Consider the following 20,266-nt stretch of genomic DNA (forward strand, 5'->3'; position numbering starts at 1 on the left):
AACAGTGATGTTATATCGGTATGCCTCTGCTTTCATTTTGGGTCCAGTCTTCTGTCTAACTGCCCTATTTTTATGTGTTCACTCCTCATGTGTCTTGGGACTCCAAGGAACACTTCACTTCCCGTCCCTTATTTTTTGTCCTTCACCTTATTATTTTTCCCTATTTTACTATGGCTATCTGATGTTATGACAGTTGTTCAATAATTATGCTAGTCACGCATGCACTATCACGCTTGCTTTATTTATATTGTGATTGCAGCTGCTGTGTGTGTCTTCGTGACATTTTGGGTAATTATCTATTTATTTTCAACAAGATATGTTACGTGATGCTCTTCCTATGTGTTAGGTTGCCTATCCGAGTCAGCTCAGTGTGCACATTGGTCGCTTGCGTCCCTCAGGAATTTTCTTTATATTTCTTTGTTGTTACGCATGCTGAAAATTGCCATTGTTGCTTTGCAGTGGTGGTTACCTGGTTACGTTAGACGCTATCCGACACTGTGTTTCCCTGTGCTGACGCCGGTATTTAATTGATAGTCACTACAGTCGCTATTTTCATTATGTAATACCATGGTATGCTCCGTACATATGCTTGCTATTTATTCGTGGAAACCTAGCATACGCATTGAACGCTCGTGTTTTCTAGCGATTACCTTTATATATTTATTATTTGTAGTTGTGACGTATGTTGCGCATGTGCGCCATTGTTAATGGTTACTAAGATACGTGAGACGCCACCCGACACCACTGTTGCTCAGTGCTGATGTCGTATTTGATTAGCTAGTGTCTACAGCTGTTTTACATCATGGTTTAGCCTATCAGGGATCTGTTTGTTGATGGGTGGTGGGTATATATGTTTGTCAGGTATCATTATGTACAGAGCACTCCCTTGAGAAAGGTCCTGTGCCAAGGACCGAAACGTCGGGTTTATGTGCCAGTTTTTCTACTGAATACACGCTATTTTTGTACCTCCTAAGTGTGCTGTCTCCTTCTTGCCTTGTAATCTTGGGATCCTGGATTTACTCGGTAAGGAACCTATCTATACATTACTTGTATGGGACAAGCACCTATTTGCAGTTTATGTGTGTGCCATCTGTCTATTTTTATATAGATGTAGCCAGGTCTCCCTTTTCACCGCTGATCCCCCTCCCTTTCCAGCATACAGCCGCAGCACACGAGGGAGTGAGGGGGCAGGTGCACGAGCAGCTCGTTGCCTTGGGGTGCTGGCCGGTTACCAGGGACACGAGCAGGCCGGTTGCCGGGGACGCGATCGGGCCATTGCTAGGGCCGCGGTCACGTCTCTAAGGTCCCGGCGGCTCGGTAAGCGGAGCGCCGCCATTGCAGGTGCGTTGCGCATGCGCAAGGGCACCGGAGCACCGGGAAGACCACAGATAGATCGCGCATGCGCAGAAGATAGACCCGAGCTAGGGAGAAGTCGCGCGAGTGCCAGAGCAGAGTAGGGAAACATTGAGGTGGCCCCTATGGGGTGGCAAGTGCGCACGCGGCCCCAATGCCCAGATAGGCTCTATGGGACTACAACTCCCATGGAGCATAGCGAGGGAGGCATCAGGTGCCTCACAGGAGCCAAATGTCTGCAGGATTGCGCTGGAGGAAAGGATACATTTCGCAGGCTTGGACCATGCTAGTGAGTCAGAGTCAGGAGCAGCCCAGGGAAGGAGGTAGGGTGCAGGAGTCAGGGACTCCCTGCACTAGGCCAGCAGCCCTAAGGTCCAAGTTAGCCCTGATTCCCCACTAGGTTATTGAGTGTTGCCAGGGACAGCCCTCAGGTTAGGGACCCTGTCACTTACTGTAGTTAGAGCTGGGGAACAGAAAGGGAAGAGAGGGACAAGTGGGCTGAGTGTTAGTCTGCAGAGCGTTGCTGCAGGAAGTAGGTGAGGTAAGCGACGTGAGACAACTGGGGGGTTCATAGCGGTAACCAGTCCGGGGAGCCATAGCCCAGGGTCCGTGTTGCAAGTGGCATGAGGCAACTGGGGGGGTTCATAGCGGTAACCAATCCGGGGAGCCATGGCCCAGGGCCCGTATTATGAGTAGGGTGGGTGCAGAGACCTACCTGCATAGGATAGGCAACCCCGTATACCCTAGGAGTTTTCCTTAAGCCACTTAAGGTTGCTGTGCTGTAGGGATGGCCTATAGTACAGTGTGTGTCACGTTGTTATAGTGTTAGGTAGGGACTCAGCAGACGCTGCGGTTCCAGTGAAGGAGTTCGGGCTCAAGTCAAGGCCACAGAGAATATCTCCAGGTGGGGATCAGACGGAATCATCACGCGTCTGACCCTTTGCGAAGTGTTGCTGATTAGAGCACCGAAGTGCTCGGCAGTTACCTTACAGTCATAAGTGCACCAACGGGCCCTTAGTGTAATTGTGACTGAGCAGTCACCCATTGCTTCTCTCTGCAAGAGTGCGGGACATTGGGTGGGACTCTATGGACACTGGGTGGGATCAGCTGGTGTTGGGAAAGCGTCCTGCGCGACGCAGTGGTAAGTGTCTCCTCTAGAGAGGGACACCTGTTATGATGTTATTGCCGTGATATGTGTTATCTTACGTTCCTAAGTAAAAGGTACAGATACAGATACAGACCCTGATGAAGCCGAAAGGAGAAACATGTAGGGCGTGGTTTAATACAATTGTAGAGCTAATACAGGACATTTAGGAGCAGTTGGTAGCCTGTTGGTGGTTATTGCGCTGTTATGCCATTGCGATATATGTTTTTATGAGGAGGAGTTGTACACTGATCTAACAGTAAGCTGGGGGATCTAAACGGAACTCTCGCGAGACGGAGTGACGTCATCGCGTTGTCACGTGTCACAGGATGACCACAAAGAACGGGAGCAACCGGAGGAGGAGAGGAGTCTGTATGCGGCCGTGAACTACCGTAAAAAGAAGGGAGAACCCGAACACTTTAAGCCCCAAAGTACCGTGAGTACTACAAGCACATTAGGTGCAGATAGAGAGACCCGTGGGGGTCCGTACGAACGGAGTAATATCCTAACTGAGGAGGCTCTGGGGACTATCTATAGTGCAGCTGCAAAGTGTTTCTCCCCTTAAGGCATCCAGCCAAATTTCCTAAGTGGTTATTAATATGCAAAAGGATAACATCAAAGACTGTTAGAAGACCAGCAGAGTGTTACTAATCCCTGATGAGTGTGAGATACTCTGAATTCTCAAACGTTTTATGAGAACTCAAAGTGTGAGTTTTTTACTTATTGTCATTTAATTATTAATTTTTATTAAACTGTGTTACACTATTTTTGTGTTTTACTTCTCTTCCTGCATGTGATATAACGCACGAGATAACGCTTGCTGCGGATTACAAGCTGCTAGATGTTCCAGATTCTTCATAATTGTTCCAGATCCCAAAGTGGATACAATGCCTGAATATATCTTATACGCTGTGAGTGCATATCGTATCTTCTGGTGTTTAAATTGTTAGAACGTATTACCCTATGTTTGTCTTTCTTGTCTCCACTTGCACCTAGGTCATTCTTTTTGGGAAATCTTTCGTTACCAGCCCGTGGAGCGGTAGACCTTTTGGCTGCAGACTGAGTCAGATAAAGTTAGATTGTGAGGGTATATACCCTCCAGTATATGTGGTAATTATCGCATTTATTAATCTTTATGTGATTGCGCTTATTGTATTTCGTCTTTTCTGTAATATATATATATATAGATACAGATATATATATATATATATATATATATATATATATATATATATATATATATATATATATATATACAGTGGTTGACAAATCACCAAAAAATCTACTCTCCACACAAAAAAATCTACTCGCCACCTAGTACCAAACGTGTGCTGCTTGGGCCAATATTTACTCGCCCGGGGGTTAAATCCACTCGCCCAGGGCGAGCAATATATATATATATATATATATATAAATATATCTATCTATATCCATATATATATCTATATATTGTGGCAAGACGGCCTCACGGCGGGGTCAGTAAGACGCTAGACACGGTGGGAAACGTTCAACTATAGTGGTTTATTAGCCACAACCAAAATAAAGTACGGGTGCACTGTCCCTTTAAGAAACTACTTTCTTGAAAATTAAAGCCTGTTCCCTTTAGGGAAACTAACTCACTTCTTGAGCCCTTACTAACAAGACAGCCAGCTTATCTGGTCATGCCCAAAACATGCTACACAAAGGTTAACCGATACATATAAGAATAAAGTCTTATCTGTATAGCAGCTCCAGCAGCAAACAGGAACACGGTTCCGGGGAGCAGGCTTTGTCCAGCCTCGCAGCAATCTGTATCTTTATCTTTACCCTGGGTTGGGGTCCCAGCTGGTCCCAGCAGCAGAGCTCCTCGCAGGACTGCGGGACCAGAGCAGCAGCAGCTGCTACGGCTTCCAAGCCGGGAGAGTTCTCTCCACCTTCCTGTGGAAAAACAAGCTCACCTTGTGTGAGCAACTTCCTGCTTTTTAAAGCACTTGTTTCACTGATAGTTCAGCCCCTGTTTAATTAGGCTGCAGCTGTGCTTTCTCTGTCTGAGGAGATTAACACTCAGTGATCTGGCTGCAGCATCTCTCCATTCACTGTCACAGTCTACTGAGTCAGTGACTCTGTCACATATCCCTCTCCCCAGCGAAACATTGTCCTGTGGAGCGGCCCGTGCACCATTCCCGTGCACCAGCATCTTCGTCGCCAATGTCTGACGTCGGCCCTTCCCTCCCCCTTTTTTTTTTTTTCTTGCCTTCCAATTTAGGCATTTTCTTTTTGGGGTAATTACCAGGCCATCTGGGCCTGAGGACTGGTACCTCACTATCTCCTTTGATTCAGATGCAAGACTGAAATCTTTGAAAACTATGGAGTCCTCCAAGGCTTGTTTTGCACTCTTAAATCTGCAATCTTTAACTGTAATTCCCTTGATTTCGCGGCATCCGCTGGTATATCCACGCTAACAATTGGCTCTCGCAGCTCAGAGACTATTTCTGCCACAATCTGAATTCTCTGGTCATCATCTTTAACAATACGGAGCAATAATTCCACTAGACACGTTATAAGGGAAGTTGGTGTATTAGGTATCACAAGCATGTCTTGTAGGACAGCAAGAAGGCGTTTCCTGCCTCCTTCTTCACTGGTATCTAGACAGCCGACTATAAGAATCAGCTGCTGACCTATAAATTCTTTAATCAGCATGTCTTCAATTTGTGTCATATCCGCTTTTTGTTCTTCTGTGAGAACAGCAGGGTTTTGAAGATAACTTAAGAGATAGTCTGCATAGACAGCGGGCTCTGGTAAAACATGTTCCAGTGCAGCCTCCCCTTCATCCTTTGACTTTATCTCTACCGCCACCTTTTCCTTGGACTGCTTCAGTGACCCAAACGTCTGTCTTGGGCTTGTAAGCTTTTCCTCCAGCTTCATCTGAGAAACCTCCTGCTGGGCAGCAGTAGAGTCCAACGTAGCGTCCCGCTCAGACTTTAGAGACTCGAGCTCCTTGCCTAGGTCACACTTTTGTTTCTCCGCCATCCTGCGGCCAGCCCGCTCAGACTCCAGGTCCTTCCTCAGGTCTTGAAGCAGTCCTTCTGCCTTTCTTCTTTCACTCAGTGCGGCTGCTAGTTCATCTTCGTTAGAATTGAGTCGCGATTCTAAGTCTTGTAGCAGACTCAGAGCAAGGCTTAAATCAGTCTCTGTTTCTTTTTTCTGGACCTGCAACTGCTGATGCTCCTCCCGGACCTTGTCTAGCTCCAGCTGTAGCCGGGCCCCCTCATTGGTCGTGTAGTCCAGCCGCTTGTGGATATCAGCCATCTCGGTTTCATGGTGCAACATCAGGCAGGTCACCTGATGGACGGACACCTCCTCCGTCTTGGCGCGCTGCATCTCGTGCTCAGCCATCTGCATCTGCAACTCTTCAATCTGATGCTGCCAGTCCCCTCTCAGGGCCTTCACCTCTTCCTGGTGCTTACTCTGGGTTTGCATCAACGCCTCCTCCATCTTTTTGAGCTCTGCAGTTCTTGTCGCCAGTATCGCTGTTGCTTCTGTCTTCCAGGCTTCTTTCTCCTTGGCATACTGACTCATGGAGATGGAGTTGCCTCTCTGCTTCTCCAGCTCTTGCTCCAGTATCTGGACCTTCTTGCGCTCCCTCTCATACAGAATCACCTGGCTTCCCAGCTCTGCCCCTAGCGATGCTCTTGTGGCGTACAGCGTGGCCCTCAGTTCCTCATGCTGTTCTGTGGGGACATACTGGGTACTCAGCCGTTCCTGTAGCACTTGCTGCTTCTCCTTGGCTGCTTGCAGACTTGCATGTAGCTCTTGCAGCTGGCTCTGCCATACTGCTGCGACACACTTTATTCGAGCAAATACCCAGTATGTACCTGGCAGATACCTGTAATGCGCCGCTCCTCACCTCTGACAAGCCCCGTTGCGTTTGCCTTCCCAGCCATGGTTCATGCCTTGCTGACGGGCGGCTGATCTGTTAAATGATAATGATTAGGATTTAATAGGCTGCAATGCTTCGCGTGTCTACCAGATGGCATAAATTCATGAATTGTAATGCAGTATATATATATTTACTGTGCAGTATTGCAGCCAGCGGGAATAAAATGCTTCAATCCCTGCCTGGAAAATAACGCAATGCACTCGGGCAGAAAACAGTCACAAACCTCAATACACCCGAGTATACCCGAATTCGTGGGACTAGCCGAGCTCGAATAAAGTGTGTCGCCAGTGTAAGTGCGTTGCCTGTGTGTGTTGCTGCAGGGAGACACGTTGCATCCTCTCTGCATTCTGCAGTGCTTCCTGCACCTCTAGCTTTTCCTGAATCAATTGCTTCTCCACTTTTCCTGCTTGGTGGAGCTTCTTATCACCTTTACTGATTTGATCAGTCAAGTCTGAATTTTTCTGCGTCAGACTTACATTCTCCTTCTTTACAGTCTCTAAATCCCTCAGGGCATTCTCATGGGTTTCCTTCAACATACCCATCTCTGTGTTTAGACTGTGGCCCTCCTGGCGTCAGAGCCAGTATCGCCTGGCGTGAGAGCTCCAGCGCTGTTTTGAGCATGCTAGCTTCTTGGTGAGAAACTTCTAAGTCTTTGATGAAGTTTTGCACATCTCTCTGGGACATCTGATAGCATAGTCTCCAGTCAGGACTTGTTCTCTCTGATTCCATGTTAGCAATTGCGGTGTTGGCCTTATTCAAACTTGTCTTCAGCTCCTCCAACTCACTCCGTAAGAGACGCTCTGTTTTCTTTAACTCCTCATACTCAAGTATAGCTGGGAGTATACACCTCTTTACCTCGGCGTTCGCTTCTCGCTCCCTATTCAATTGTTCCTGCAAGGCATCATAATCACGGTGGGCAGTTTGGAGTGCAGAAATTAAGGCCTCTTTTTCCTGGCTCAAGGATTCAGCTTCCCTTTGCTTCTCCTTTTCCTTTGCCACCGTTCCTGTGACAATTCTGCCCATCACTCCGGTCTGCAGCACATCTCGGTGGCTTGCTGACACCTGTTTTCCTGATATCGCAGCCTCAAGTGGTTTGGTCACTTCCTCTGTGACTTGAAAAATATTTTTATTTTTCTTCTTTCTCTTTGTTTTATTCGTTCCAGAGACATCAGTGGTACTGGGCACACACTCACTGGACACTTTTGCAGCTTTCATCTGCGGGTACGTCTCTCTTCTCGGGGCCACATATGCGTCATCATCATAATCATCATATGGCCTGAAGGGACACTGTTTTGTATGGTTATGTACATTGCAAAACTGACACTTGACGGCGGCCATTTTAAAACCCCGTTTAAAAAAAAAATTCTCACACCCGATGGGACAGACTTTGCACAACACACGTAAGCTGTAGGTGCTTTACAATCTATGAACCTTCTGGGTTCTTCTTAGGGCAACTTCTTTGCAAAAATCCATTTTCACTTTCTTTTTTTACCAGACAGGGCAAACTTTATCTCACAGCACTTGCTAGCTGCAAATTCACTCACTTCAGCAAAAGGCATTAGCTTTACACAGCAATCCTTACATACCCGACGGGGCAAAATTTACACTCAGCGCTTGCTAGCTGTAACTTCCATGCTTCAGCAAAAAATCATTTTTTTTTTCCGCTTGAGTTCAGTGTCTCAACACATCTTCATCTACTGACCCCCAGAAGCGTAGCATCCCACTTCTGACACCACCTGTGGCAATACGGCCTCGCGGCGGGGTCAGTAAGACGCTAGACACGGTGGGAAACGTTCAACTATAGTGGTTTATTAGCCACAACCAAAATAAAGTACGGGTGCACTGTCCCTTTAAGAAACTACTTTCTTGAAAATTAAAGCCTGTTCCCTTTAGGGAAACTAACTCACTTCTTGAGACCTTACTAACAAGACAGCCAGCTTATCTGGTCATGCCCAAAACATGCTACACAAAGGTTAACCGATACGTATAAGAATAAAGTCTTATCTGTATAGCAGCTCCAGCAGCAAACAGGAACACGGTTCCGGGGAGCAGGCTTTGTCCAGCCTCGCAGCAATCTGTATCTTTATCTTTACCCTGGGTTGGGGTCCCAGCTGGTCCCAGCAGCAGAGCTCCTCGCAGGACTGCGGGACCAGAGCAGCAGCAGCTGCTACGGCTTCCAAGTCGGGAGAGTTCTCTCCACCTTCCTGTGGAAAAACAAGCTCACCTTGTGTGAGCAACTTCCTGCTTTTTAAAGCACTTGTTTCACTGATAGTTTAGCCCCTGTTTAATTAGGCTGCAGCTGTGCTTTCTCTGTCTGAGGAGATTAACACTCAGTGATCTGGCTGCAGCATCTCTCCATTCACTGTCACAGTCTACTGAGTCAGTGACTCTGTCACAATATCTATATATAAAAAGATATATATTGCAGAATAAATTAGTTCTTCAGTATTCGGTGATACCTTTTTTATTGGACTAACAATTTATGTCATAGGACAAGCTTTCGAGAGTTCTCCTCTCTTCTTCAGGTCAGCAATACTGATATACAAAGGAATCTATGGCTAAAACAGTGTGGAGAGAGGAAAAAAAACAAAAAAACAACAACAGATATTTACTGTAGATAAGGAAGGGTGTTAAGTGTTTGAAGCCAGGGAACAGTGTCAAAGAAAGGTGGGGAGGGGGAGGGATACTGGGGGGGAGAGAAAGTGTGGATAAGAATAGAGGCAAGCAGGATAATTACAAGCAATTTTGATAGGGTGTGAGAAAACCCATGTCCGCATTAAGTCCTTTGGTTTTGGTGTCAAAGAGTCTTATCATTCTGAGTTCAAATGTTTTCCGTTCTTGGGTGCTTTTAAACATTCCATTGAGGATTTTGATTTTTAGATCATTTATGGAATGATCTGGTTGTGAGAAGTGATGTCCCATAGGTGAGCAGTATCTTCCTTCTTCGTGATGGAGTATAGAGTGTCTGTGCATATTCAGTCTTCCTTGTAGTTTTTGGCTGGTTTCCCCAATGTAGCAACCTTGGTCACATTTGTTGCACTGAATCATATACACTAAATTCCTGGATGTGCAGCTGTATGATCCTTTAACATTGAATGTTCTATGGTTGTGACTGGCTGTGGGATCCTGGCAAATATGTTTGCAGAGTTTGCAGCGTTTGTTGCTGCACGGTTTTGAGCCGTTATCCATGTCTTTAAAATCGTTGTGAAGTTTTCTGCTGATTAATTTCTGTTTGAGGTTTGGTGGTTGCCGGAATGCAAGAATGGGAGGTTTGGGAAAGATTTCTTTTAATGTCGCATCCTCTGTCAGCATGGGTTGCAGATCTTTGATTATTTTTCGTATACCCTCTAGGGTAGGGTTGTATGTGCACCAACAGCTTCATACAAGATACCACAGATTTTCTCAATAATCTTAACAACATCAACCAACTACCATCCAACACACTGCTAGTTACCATGGATGTAGAATCCCTTTACAGCAACATCCCCCACAAGGATGGTATTGATGCATGCCTGCATTTCCTTACAACATCTCCAATGGATCAGAAATACAGCGCTGATGTAATTACAAAAGTGATAGAATACATCCTCACACACAACTACTTCAGCTTCAACAAGGAAATGTACCTACAACTAATGGGGACTGCAATGGGTACCAAGATGGCACCGCAATATGCCAATCTTTTCATGGCAAATCTTGAACAAAGATTCCTAACTACATGCCTCCACAAACCCTACAAATACTACAGATACATTGATGACCTGTTTATAATATGGACAGAGGGTGAAGAAAACCTAAAACAATTCCATGAGTCCCTGAACTCATTCCATCCATCAATTAAACTCAAAATGGATTATTCGGCAAACCTAGTAAACTTTCTAGATACTACGGTAACACTGAAAGATGGCAAACTACACACATCTGTATACAAGAAACCTACTGACAGATGCAGTTACCTCAACAACTCCAGCTTCCATCCCACTCATACAAAACAAGGTATCATACACAGCCAGGCTATAAGATACCACCGCATATGCTCTGACACTGAAGACAGAAACAGGCATCTCACAACCCTGACCGAATCGTTCAGACAGAAGGGATACAAACCAAAGACCATTGCCAAAACTATTACATCTGCAATAAAAGCCCCATGAGAACACCTGCTACAATACAGACAGAAAGAACCTACCACACGCATACCACTACTGACCACATACAACCCTACCCTAGAGGGTATACGAAAAATAATCAAAGATCTGCAACCCATGCTGACAGAGGATGCGACATTAAAAGAAATCTTTCCCAAACCTCCCATTCTTGCATTCCGGCAACCACAAAACCTCAAACAGAAATTAGTCAGCAGAAAACTTCACAACGATTTTAAAGACATGGATAATGGCTCAAAACCGTGCAGCAACAAACGCTGCAAACTCTGCAAACATATTTGCAAGGATCCCACAGCCAGTCACAACCATAGAACATTCAATGTTAAAGGATCATACAGCTGCACATCCAGGAATTTAGTGTATATGATTCAGTGCAACAGATGTGACCAAGGTTGCTACATTGGGGAAACCAGCCAAAAACTACAAGGAAGAATGAATATGCACAGACACTCTATACTCCATCACGAAGAAGGAAGATACTGCTCACCTGTGGGACATCACTTCTCACAACCAGATCATTCCATAAATGATCTAAAAATCAAAATCCTCAATGGAATGTTTAAAAGCACCCAAGAACGGAAAACATTTGAACTCAGAATGATAAGACTCTTTGACACCAAAACCAAAGAACTTAATGCGGACATGGGTTTTCTCACACCCTATCAAAATTGCTTGTAATTATCCTGCTTGCCTCTATTATTATCCACACTTTCTCTCCCCCCCAGTATCCCTCCCCCTCCCCACCTTTCTTTGACACTGTCCCCTGGCTTCAAACACTTAACACCCTACCTTATATACAGTAAATATCTGTTGTTGTTTTTTTGTTTTTTTTTTCCTCTCTCCACACTGTTTTAGCCATAGATTCCTTTGTATATCAGTATTGCTGACCTGAAGAAGAGAGGAGAACTCTCGAAAGCTTGTCCTATGACATAAATTGTTAGTCCAATAAAAAAGGTATCACTGAATACTGAAGAACTAATTTATTCTGCACTATCGCAACTGGACTAACACGGCTATTTTCTGCAGAAAATAGCCGTGTTAGTCCAGTTGCGATAGTCCAGTTGCGATAGTGCAGAATAAATTAGTTCTTCAGTATTCAGTGATACCTTTTTTATTGGACTAACAATTTATGTCATAGGACAAGCTTTCGAGAGTTCTCCTCTCTTCTTCAGGTCGAGCAATACTGATATACAAAGGAATCTATGGCTAAAACAGTGTGGAGAGAGGAAAAAAAACAAAAAAACAACAACAGATATTTACTGTATATAAGGTAGGGTGTTAAGTATATACATATACATTGGTCGACAAATCACCAAAAAATCTACTCGCCGAACAAAAAAAATCTACTCGCCACCTAGTACCAAACGTGTGCTGCTTGGGCAAATAGGCGCTCGCCACGATGTTAAATCCACTCGCCCGGGGCGTGTAAATGTATAGGTTTGTCGAACACTGTATATATATATATATATATCTGTATCTGTGTGTAACCCTCCCTGCTCGGCTCCTTAGGAGTTTATATCAAATGGCTCTTAACTTAGCTTGCTAAGTCTTTGTCTTAATGCAATGGTGGGTGTCAGGAACTTTATTTATATGAACAGCAGCTTTTTAATCATCGTTGATAAAGTCTCATTTACATTGTACACATTATTTTGTGTACAGTCTCATCACTGTTTTCTGTGTGTGCTGTCTGTATCCTCTGCCTTAGCTGCTCCCAATCTCGCCCTGCTGGGAAGGTACTGAGGCTTTACTAACTGTTACCTAAGTAATCCCTCTACTGTGGATCGTCGAAAATGCTACCCCTCCTTTTGGCCCTTGCCAAGCCTTGTACTATTCTCTCTCTTTCTCTCTGTCTGTTGTCAGTATCCCCATCTCGGGTACTGAATGCCATCATGTGGCCTGAGTAAGAGTCTGCTATGGACCCTCCGATGGGGCTGGTCCAACTATGCCTCTGGGCATAGGTTGCCTCTATGTGAATTATTAAAGTAGTGGAATTATTAGAGTAGTGGAATTATTAGGGTAGTGTGGAGCTATTTATGGGGGCGCTATCTAAACAGGGTACTGTCCCTAACTAGAAAATAATAAAGGGATCCTTAACATATACTAAGCATATCTAGATTATAAACACTATTCACAGTGAGGTCTCTCACATGCAACGCCGCCAGCAACTGGACCTTCTATAACCTTCTCCCTCCTATATATTTTGTGCTATGATATCACTATCACTAGGCACAAGTGGACAGAGTTATAATTCTGCCTATTCACTCTGCACCATGTGATAGGGAAAAGCAAGTTATTCTGTGTGGGTCCAAAATGTTAACCCTCTAAGCCCATAATAATCACAAAGGGGGGTTACATATGTAATACAATTACAGTATATGTTGCTCTGCTGTACAGTATATTATATTTCCCTTCAGAGAGGTTAAATTGACAATCATTGTTTAAAGATGCCTACATACCATATAATATTGAATGTATACAAAACTATCAACAATATATTCAGTCAGTAATATATCTGGAAACTGTGATCTAGCTATTATACTGTAAGCAGAAGTTCTAAACCAAGGAAATGCAAATGGTAATGAATAACCCCATTATATCTGCTCAAAAAGACATAACCTGGTACAGTACACCCAGCTGTGAGGAAGCCTTTGCTTTGGTGGGTTAGAATTTAGAGGATTATCGCCTAAACGTATGATTGAAGGTTAGATTGTATTACATTTGAAGTAGGAACACCATTCTCTCAGTGTTTACTTTGTATTCACCTATTCCCATGTTAGTGCATATTTGCTGCATTAAGCTTATCATTGTAGAGCCCTTTAGTGGCTTTATAAGTGAAAATTTACAATGGTACGTACAGTAAATGAAACCTTAAACAATGGTAAATATCCAACCCAATTGAGACAGCTGAATTTACTAGATAATTTCTTCCTAAAGTAAATATTGTAGCAATCAAATATTATTATATGATCAAAGCACAAGATCACAAGATCTGAGAAGAACCTGTGTAAGCTAACAAACCCATAAGTTATTTTTAAATAGTATTTAGTATACAATACTTTAGTAGGCAATCATTAAACCCATATATGTTTAAGCTTGGTCAACTGGAGAGTCTCCATGTGATTTTCTGTTTTGCATCGTATGTTCTGCGGGGCTTAAGTTAGTCCCTTTTTGTGTGTGGGCTAAAATTCCACCTTCCTTTAAAGTCAGTTTTTGTTGCTTGTATATTTAATGAGAATATATTAAACAGTGTTCATTCCAAAAATATTACACAGAGGAAAACTAAATGTTAAGAGTAGTACCAGTGTCATTCTGCTAGTAGACATTAAAAAACATTGCATTTTGCAAAAACTTCTTAACAAGAACTCACATAGTACAGTATATTGAAGTCACTACTAAAAGTAAGTAACAATCCTAGCCAAAAAGATGAAGTACCAGATTCTGGAATGCACAGTCCCTTTGGCTACAGATCAATAACAATTACCTTGAATATCTGGGTATTTCATCATCAGAAGAAGAACCCAGCGAATGGTGGTAGTTGTTGTCTCTATTCCTGCAGAAAGCACATTTCTTATAACACTGGTAAGGCTTTCATGATGGAAATATGATTGAGGGTTTCTATCCTCCTGAAAATTAGAAGATAAGTAATGCATTGTTACAGTATTTATTGCCAGTTTATGTCATGTGACTGAAGACTCTGTGCCCAAATAGAAAATGAAATACAGAAGGTGTATTTCTTAAAAAATGTCAATCCATGGCAGGAGGGTTTATTGTGTCAGGCAAACACATTTAGAAGTTAATAGTATTGTGTGATAAATCAATCTGTTGTCCAATTAAGTTTTTGAAGCTATTTGAATAATAATTAAATACATTATTTAATAATGGAGGGTCTGATGAAAAAGATTGCCAAGGTAACAAACCCTGAGGTTACAGTATGTTAAATGTATGGAAGGAACCTCAGATCCATGGTTTCTGGCTCAGGATTATGTGACCACGCCAATAATGGAAAAACACCTTTCCAAATCAAAGTGAAAGAATGCACGATTTTGCTTCCCGCTGGATAGTGGAACAGTATACATTCATAAGTGTGCAAAAACAGAAGTTAGAAGATAAAGGGAATGGTTAAAAAAAAAATTATTGAAATTCTTAAAATCACTGAAAACACTGCTGATGCCGCAGTGGGAGTAGGAAAAAAGCAAACACAGTTGAAAAACAGGGAACTTTGCATAGAAAATAAACAGCTTGTGCAAAGGATGAAATATAACTAGGGGACAATTAGGTCTCCTATCTTCCAGCCATACAGAAGCTGAGTATTCACACTGTATAAAAGAAAAAAATAAGTTAAAGAACAGTGTTATGATAATATCATGAGATATTAAATCTTTTAACCAATCTGGTCCTTAAGGGGTTAATACAGCTACTGTTTAATTTAAAAAATACAAAATATTGGGTTTCTGACAGGTCAAGACTCTTCCTGGGGTTTTCCAGAGCTTCAAATAGGACTTTATTGGTGGGTTATCACTTATGGCCCACTAAAAGTACAAGATGTGTTGTATGGAGCAAATAGTCTCGAGAGGGCATTTGTTTTTTCCAGAGATGGGATTAAAATATGGCTCTCTTGATAACTATAACTTTATAACCAGGACCCTTTCGAGGTACTTTCAAAGGCATTCTCTAGTGAGTTCTGCAATGATCAGGGTGCGTGGCAAATACCATTTTGAACCAAAGAGTTTCTTTATTAACACTGAGAATATCATGTGATGTCATCAATTCTGCATGATAACAGTTAAATCTCTGCAATCATTGCAAAAAGTCAAACCTAACCATAACACACACTACTGTACATGGGTAAGAGGTGGCAAGGACAGATATCCATTTGTCACAAAAATTTAAAAGCAAGACGGTTATAATCAGTCTTGTTACATATGTCATAATTGCCTGAATCTATTGATATGACTCACATGTGTCTAAGTATTAGAGAAAGGAAGTTATGAGTGCATTTATATATCGAGGCAAAGACTAAAATATATGTTTTAGGTGCATTTGTTCTCTGCTGTAAAACAGTCAACCTAGCAACTCCTTTACAACAGGGGTGGGTTTCAGAGTTTGTCAATGGGAAAAGAATGGTATATAGGGCTTGCCCTGGACTTATTAAACAGAATTGTGTTTGGTGTGTTTGGGACCAAACACGTGAATTCTCATATTTCTACGCCAGTGATCTCTCTGGGAAAAACATATAGCATATGGTAAAGTGCTGTATTGGGATTTCTGTTTTATGTTTTATCCTGTTATTTTAAGAAACTGTTTTGCATTTACTATAATTGTATGTTCTTATAATTATCTTTTTCTGTAATCTGAAGCATTGTATTTTTATATATATTAAACCATTCTTTTATAAGTAATACTTTGGTGATCTGAATGAACTGTTGCACGCTCTGGAGTGAGTATTTACATTTTTGGACACATTTTGCTACAACAGATTTGTAGCTGGTTGCATGGTGCATAGTTTTTTCTATAATAGATAGGGACCTGAGACCCTGGCAGATATTTTCATTTACATATTTTATATAATTTCTTGGGTGGTAGAAGCATATAGATATGATTTAAATTGAGTAAGGAGGTTAATATTAACTAATTGAATGTACCTTGCATAGGAGAAAGGTGAGTTAGCAAGAGTAGCCATGTGTATGAACCCTGGTTGCCTATCTAAGTCACGTGATCACTTGTGTGCTACTTGTGACAGATGGTATATTGGGACTGATGGAAGGGAGATATTGTTAATTTGAGGGACCTTTGCGATGATAAATAGTGGACCAGCTTGCAAGCTGTGTATTAACCCTTGTCTCGAATACAGGTCACATGCTCACATCAAATGAAATGTCAAATTGATGATGAAAAGATTTATAAGTAAGACTAAATTTACTTTGACTATAGATAATTTCAAGTTGCGGTGATATGTATGAAAGTACTTTATATAAGACACTTACCTCCTTTTGCCGCAGAAGGAATGCATCAATGAAGTTCCTCTGATCATTTTTGTCTAAATCCTGTATATGTCTGACATATATACTTTTAATTAAAGCATCTAGTTCTTTCGCCTTGTTTAGAACAGATTTGTGACTGCCAGGAAGAAATCCAAGAACTGGGCAGAAATTATACAACTGGAAAACGGAAATAAAGCAGTAAAAACAATGAAAACTAGTGTAATACATTACATTTTCATAGAGTAAAGATTTTATTTGTCTCTGCCTCAAGCACTAAGAGTTCAGGATGCAACAAGAAGAAAAAAATGACTTTGCATGAGAAGATGAGGAGCTCTGACTGAAACTTGGGGCTTACAGTAGTTTTCCTTGATAGGCCCTGGCCTTATTCAGTGTGTGTTACTGCACTGTTATAAGACTGTTTAGATTAAGAAGACGTTTAAAGCTAGGTTTAACCTATGGTTAAATATGGTTCAGGTTAACCTCTTTACTTCTTATGGAATGCTGCAAAGTATTAAAATGTTTAAGTCTGAAACTATTTAAATTGTCTCCATTATTCATACCATTCTTTCCAACAAATTTGAAAGAAATTCAGTGATCGCGTGGACAGGGATAGGACCAAAGCTTTGGTAAAATTTTTAAATATTACACGTTTTTAGTTTATGCTGGGGTTGTAATTCTTCTGTATGTGACTACTCCAGCCATTCAAGCACCCATGGCAGTATTACTTGAATTTGAGTGAGTTCTAAATTCTGACTCCTGTAGCAACAAATTCTGAATCCGTGCAATAAATGTATCTTTTTACATAACACTGGTGTGGAAGCTCTGAAATAGCGAGTTTATCAAAGATAAATGGATTCTGAGAGCAGGACTTAGAAAAAAAATTGCATTTTTCCTGCATCGGATTGATACCAGGAGTCTCCGGAGCTGATACACATTAATACCAGCTCCGGAGACCCCCGGCTTCAATTCTATGCAATAAAAATACATTGTCGGTAGTGGGGGTGGGTGAAGGGGTATTTGGCCCATCGTGGGTGTTTAGGCCTTGCGGGGGTTGTTGAGGGAGTTAATCCCTTCATTACCTTAGCAGTTACTACTGATAAGGTAATGAAGGGGTTAACCCCTCCCGCTACCCACCCGGTAGGCATAAACACCCACCATAGATCAAATACAATCTTCACCCAAAAAACACTCAAACAGAATACTAGCCAATACACCCATTCATTGCCAGTGTGGTTACCTATGTCCCCAATGGGAGCAAAGATAACCCCAATGGGAATGAATGGGCACCCCCTCTACCCCCAACAACCATTATATTACAGTACAAGAATGGGACAAATTACTATTATCCAGATATGGATAATAGTTTATTTAAACATTTAAAATAAAACATTATCCAGCCAGCATAAATAAAAAACCTCTACTTAACCCTGCCAGGATGAAGGCTGTCCTCATCACCGTCCTCCGCGTCCATGTCCTCCGTGGCAGCAACATTACAATAAAAAACAAACTAAAAGCCATTAACCCCTTAATCACCGTAGTGGATAGTAACCACTTTAGTGATTAGTGGTTAACCCCCTCCCCCGATATACACCCGGGAGTCCTAACCACCCTCACAGGGCAACTACCCCTACCCTCTACCCATTGATTGGCAAAGTGGTACATCATGCCCATATAATAATATATATATATATATATATATATATATATATATATATATATGTAACGGTGTTTCTGACCTGGCTGACCCCCCCAATCTCACATTGGCCCCTGTGGTCTAACCAGCGCCCATTACATGGTCGTGTCTGGTGGTGCACCTGTTGGCAACAGGACTCCTGAGTCTCCCGCATGATGGTATTATGGGGATGTCAACCCAGACAGGCAGCTGAGATAGTGTGCTAGAGTCCTACCTACATACAGTGCAGCGCCTCCACCTCATCAGATCTCTGCGTCCACAAGGAAATGGTTCTGATGAGGAACTCCTTCTTGGTGATGCCTTCCACTGTGGAGTAACTTCACACTCACACAGGGGGTTTGTTGTGAACAAGGGTATCAATATTGATGTTGGTATAGGCAGACTGCCCCTCACAGCAGACAGCCTAGCCGCTCATCTTCTACTGTGCTCTCCTTTCAGAAGATCTATCTGCCCTCCCAATGGAGTTGGATCACCTCTCCCCTCAGGGAGATCACCACCTGTGCCAGGTCCCTGGACACAGTGTAGGCCCTGCCAGCCTTACTGCTGCGGTTCAGACTAATTGCTGCAGAGTCCCTTTAACTTATCACTCTTGACCTTGAACATAGACTTGCACACTAACTTTGGGCAGTGCAGTGCCTTATATACCAAGGAAATGGCTCCACCTCCTGTGTCACTAACAATGGACACCAGGTCTGTTACCACTTCCGTCATGTACATATGACACCTCACCAGGGTGTGAGGGCAAACCTCCATGATTGATGCTGGCAATCCTGTATACTTACCAGGCTTACTGCCAGCATGAGAGAGAACTGTATACCATTTTTACCACATGGCTAAATTCTCCCCCTGGTGAATCCCAACGACCCATCTGGGACCTACATTTGTTAGACCTTCTTCCAGGAAGCACTGCAAAACATAACACATAATTAACTTACAAATTTCCATGATACAGATCTCATGATAATTAACAGCTACAATGCCGCCTGTCCGGCAGTTGGCACTTTGTCTAAAGCGGACCCCATTAACTTCTGTACCTAATAGTAGTGCCTAGGGTCTGGCTTCTTTACCTCCCATCCAGCATTGTCTTTAACTGTCACACTGTACTCTCGGGGTAACCCGTTCTCCGGGCGGTACTCTACCATATGTATGTGAACATTGCGCCCAATGCTCCATACCCTCATTAACTGAGAATTTTTTTCTTCTGCTCTATGCCCAGTGCATTCGCCACCCTTAGACCGGATGTACTCCTCTATGGTCTCTCTCAACCACCCATGCCTTTGGTCCTCTATCTCCTGCATAAGAGGTTCAGGAACGTAAGGGTACTCCAACCCGTGGGATTTCTTGTACCTTGTCACTATGGCCCTTTCAGCCCGACTCATCCTAATTAACCAGCCGTTGCCTGCGTTACCTGGCAGCACCCATGATAAGGGTTCAGTGGGGCTTACAAGGTCCTGTAACCTGTCTGATCCTTGGGATCCACCACCCCTGAACTGATGTCATACCACCTCAATCTCAGTTCCTCCTGACGAGCTTCCTCCATGAATTCTCCTGGTGCCCACCAGTAATCCACAATACCATCTTGTCTTAAGATAAACCTGGTACGATCTAGCCAGGCCTCATATCCCTCAAACTTGGGGGCCCACCACCAGGTTTCCTTAACCTCCTCTGGTACCGCTACGGGACCCTCACCTTCCTCTAACTCTCCCCTGGAGGATATCCTTGAGGTACCCGTTGATCTCGAGTGGGCTCCCAGCCTTTTGGGCCTACTGGTAACCTTGACACTAATAGAGCTGGGGCAATCACTCGAAACAGATACCTGTCGCGTATTCCTTCCCCTACCCAACCCGTCATCGGACGTGAAACATTCCCCAGAGTCCAAGTTCTCCCCAGTCCTTTCATCGGAGGTGGCTCGGTACTCCTCAGACAACCCTTGGCTCGATGGTGACCCGTAGGAAAAGGTGATAGGGGTCGGGGCTTTAACTATGGCCGGGGGTTGGGCATATGGGAATA

The 20,266-nt window shown here is 43.1% G+C and overlaps 1 protein-coding gene across 1 annotated transcript in view; it reads right to left on the bottom strand.

Annotated features, from left to right (window-relative positions):
* Nucleotides 1-20,266, bottom strand: part of LOC142493881 (cytochrome P450 2K1-like) — a 164,461-nt gene that overhangs the window by 49,835 nt on the left and 94,360 nt on the right. The window contains exons 5-6 of the mRNA XM_075598576.1: nucleotides 16,567-16,740; nucleotides 14,064-14,205 (exon numbers count right to left, since the gene is read on the bottom strand). Of these exons, the coding sequence (XP_075454691.1) occupies nucleotides 14,064-14,205; nucleotides 16,567-16,740 (316 nt within the window). The remainder of the gene's footprint in view (nucleotides 1-14,063; nucleotides 14,206-16,566; nucleotides 16,741-20,266) is intronic.

Source organism: Ascaphus truei, chromosome 4 (assembly GCF_040206685.1).
Source record: "Ascaphus truei isolate aAscTru1 chromosome 4, aAscTru1.hap1, whole genome shotgun sequence".
Taxonomy (NCBI): Eukaryota; Metazoa; Chordata; class Amphibia; order Anura; family Ascaphidae; genus Ascaphus; species Ascaphus truei.